At 54.2% G+C, this 2,227-nt stretch overlaps 1 protein-coding gene across 1 annotated transcript; it reads left to right on the top strand.

Moving 5' to 3' along the window:
- Positions 1-1,037: 1,037 nt before the first annotated feature.
- On the top strand, positions 1,038-1,882 carry LOC123141695 (uncharacterized). The gene has a single exon (XM_044560778.1). The coding sequence runs from the start codon at positions 1,133-1,135 to the stop codon at positions 1,559-1,561; it is 429 nt and encodes a 142-aa protein (XP_044416713.1). The 5' UTR covers positions 1,038-1,132; the 3' UTR covers positions 1,562-1,882.
- The last annotated feature ends 345 nt before the right edge of the window (positions 1,883-2,227 follow it).

The raw sequence follows: 2,227 nt of genomic DNA, 5'->3' as shown, positions 1-2,227 counted from the left end.
GGGTCGGGTGGGACAGCATGGGCCGGGTCCGATGTGGCGGACGCACCCGGGTGCCCCGTATCCTCCCATATTTGGTCTGGATATGAGGGGTGCCGGTTAGCCCGGGCATTTGAGGTATGCGTCCGGCTGGATCAGATTTTCATGACCGGTCAATGTCTGAATGAGCCCGCTGTCCGGATGAGCCGTCGGGGTGTTTGAGGCCGGTTTGAGGCGCGGGGCGTAGATGCTCTCAGCTTTAACTAGCTCACTCATGAACGATGCGCATGTGATCATCGATGTGGCATCGGGTTGGTGAGTAGTGAGTGGTAGTATACACTCCGCGGACTGTCATTTTTGTTCAGAAAAATTAGGGCCTGAGTTGTATACTTGCCCGATGATTTGACTTGACCGACTCCACATAGAGTTGACTATCTCCTTTGTGTATGGCATATTATTATTCACTGCACACTTACACGCTTGCAAATGGGAGATGAAGTAGGACGCAATACAGTACACTTGAACATAACCTCACCCTTAAGATGTTTTGTCAGCTCAATATCTGCGTACAGGAAGCCGAGGTAGATCGTGTTTGTGTCTAGCTCCTTCCGTCTTTGGAACATAGCCAGCCAATTTGGCAGGCCGATCGCTTTCCTAATTCCAACCGTCAAATTCCAAACCAGAAAAGCCACGCAATTATAGGCTGACTAATTTAATTCAACTGCCAACAGCACTATAGTACGACCTATCCGACCGGCCACCCATGATAGACATGTAATTCTGCCACCCGCAAAGCCCCATCGTCGTCACTCCATCAATACGCCCACAAGTACGTGTACGTGAGTTCTAGCCGCAAATACATACAATGCGACCGACGATCTTAATTATGGAACAAAAACCAATTATAATCGAGCGACCTAATCTAATCACGGTCAGATCAGCGGGTCTTACTAGACTGATGATGATTAATTAGCTACGTACGTGCTAGTTCATTAACTAGCCGAACCGTCCGGGGTCCCGACCGGCTTGTGGGGCTCTACAAATACCCGCGGAGCGGCGACGCACGACGGCACAAGCGCACCACGAGAGGAGAGGAGCCAAAGCCAACGGGGGATCGAAGAGAGTCGGCGAGGAGGAGGAGGAAGGGGCGTCGGCCATGGGCGTGAGCCTGGCGCAGGCGGTGGCGGAGCTGGTGGGCAGGTGCGCGCGGCGGCTGTCGCGGGCGGCGCGGCGGCTGCACGTGCGCCGCCCGCCGGGCTCGTCCTTCCCGTCGCGCGCCGTCGTGCCGTTCCTCGGGGCGGCCGGGGGCAAGGCCAAGAGGGCGCTGTCGTGGCCGGCGACGCCGTCGTCGTCCAAGGGGAGGAGGAGGCCCGCGGCGGGGCCGGCGGAGGAGGAGTGGGGCATGGAGGCGGACGACGGGGTGTGGAGGAAGGAGATACTCATGGGCGAGCGGTGCCAGCCGCTGGAGTTCTCCGGGGCCATCTACTACGACGCCGAGGGCCGCCGGCTCGGGGCCCCGCCCACGCCGCGCACGCCCATGCGGAGCCCGCTGCCGGCCTCCCTCAAGCTCGCCGCCAACGCCTGATCGTCCCCTCCCACCCACGCCGGCCCGCCGTCATCGCAGCAGCTCGCTCTGCAACTTAGCCAAGATCCATCCATGCCTCTCTCTGCCTCACTACTGTGCTGTACATGGTTCTATTGCCGCTCTGTTTTTCCTTGGCTCATCTCCTCTCGAGAAACCTCTGCTTTTGGCGTGCGTAGTGACTAGCTAGTGAGCACCGCGACACCGTGTAAAAGAAGTTTTAATCAACAGTGTTGCAAAATCTCAGTTGATGTTGTATTAATGAGATATTACATAGAGACCGTGCTAAATCTCAATATATATTATGTCAGTTGATTGAGACTTTGTCGAGTGAGATCCAGCCACACCTTTAATGCAGCTTAGCTTGCTCCTTGGTTCTCCAAAAGTTTTTGCGCTGATCTTCTGCAGTTTTGCTTTCATCACTGTGAGTGTATTTTCATTCAGAAATACATGACCTTGTTGCAAATTGTACCTCTAAAAATGCTAAATTCCTAGTAAATGTTCTTCTACCCACTAATGCCCCCGGAAACTTGTAGATGCACGTAGATGAGAGGGCACACGCCTGTCCAAAGTTTTAGGTTTCAAAACTTGTCATCCGCTGGTACCAAGTTTTATGTTTTTGTCGTTTGCTCGTACCAAGTTTCAACAGTTGAAACTTAACGAAAATTT

Source organism: Triticum aestivum, chromosome 6D (genome assembly GCF_018294505.1).
Source record: "Triticum aestivum cultivar Chinese Spring chromosome 6D, IWGSC CS RefSeq v2.1, whole genome shotgun sequence".
Classification (NCBI taxonomy): Eukaryota; Viridiplantae; Streptophyta; class Magnoliopsida; order Poales; family Poaceae; genus Triticum; species Triticum aestivum.
Note: the sequence above shows the minus strand (reverse complement) of the source record. Positions and strands in the feature narration are given on the sequence as shown.

Bases quoted from the DNA above. Each gene is read 5' to 3' on its own strand.
- LOC123141695 (XM_044560778.1), top strand. From the start codon at position 1,133: ATGGGCGTGAGCCTGGCGCAGGCGGTGGCGGAGCTGGTGGGCAGGTGC.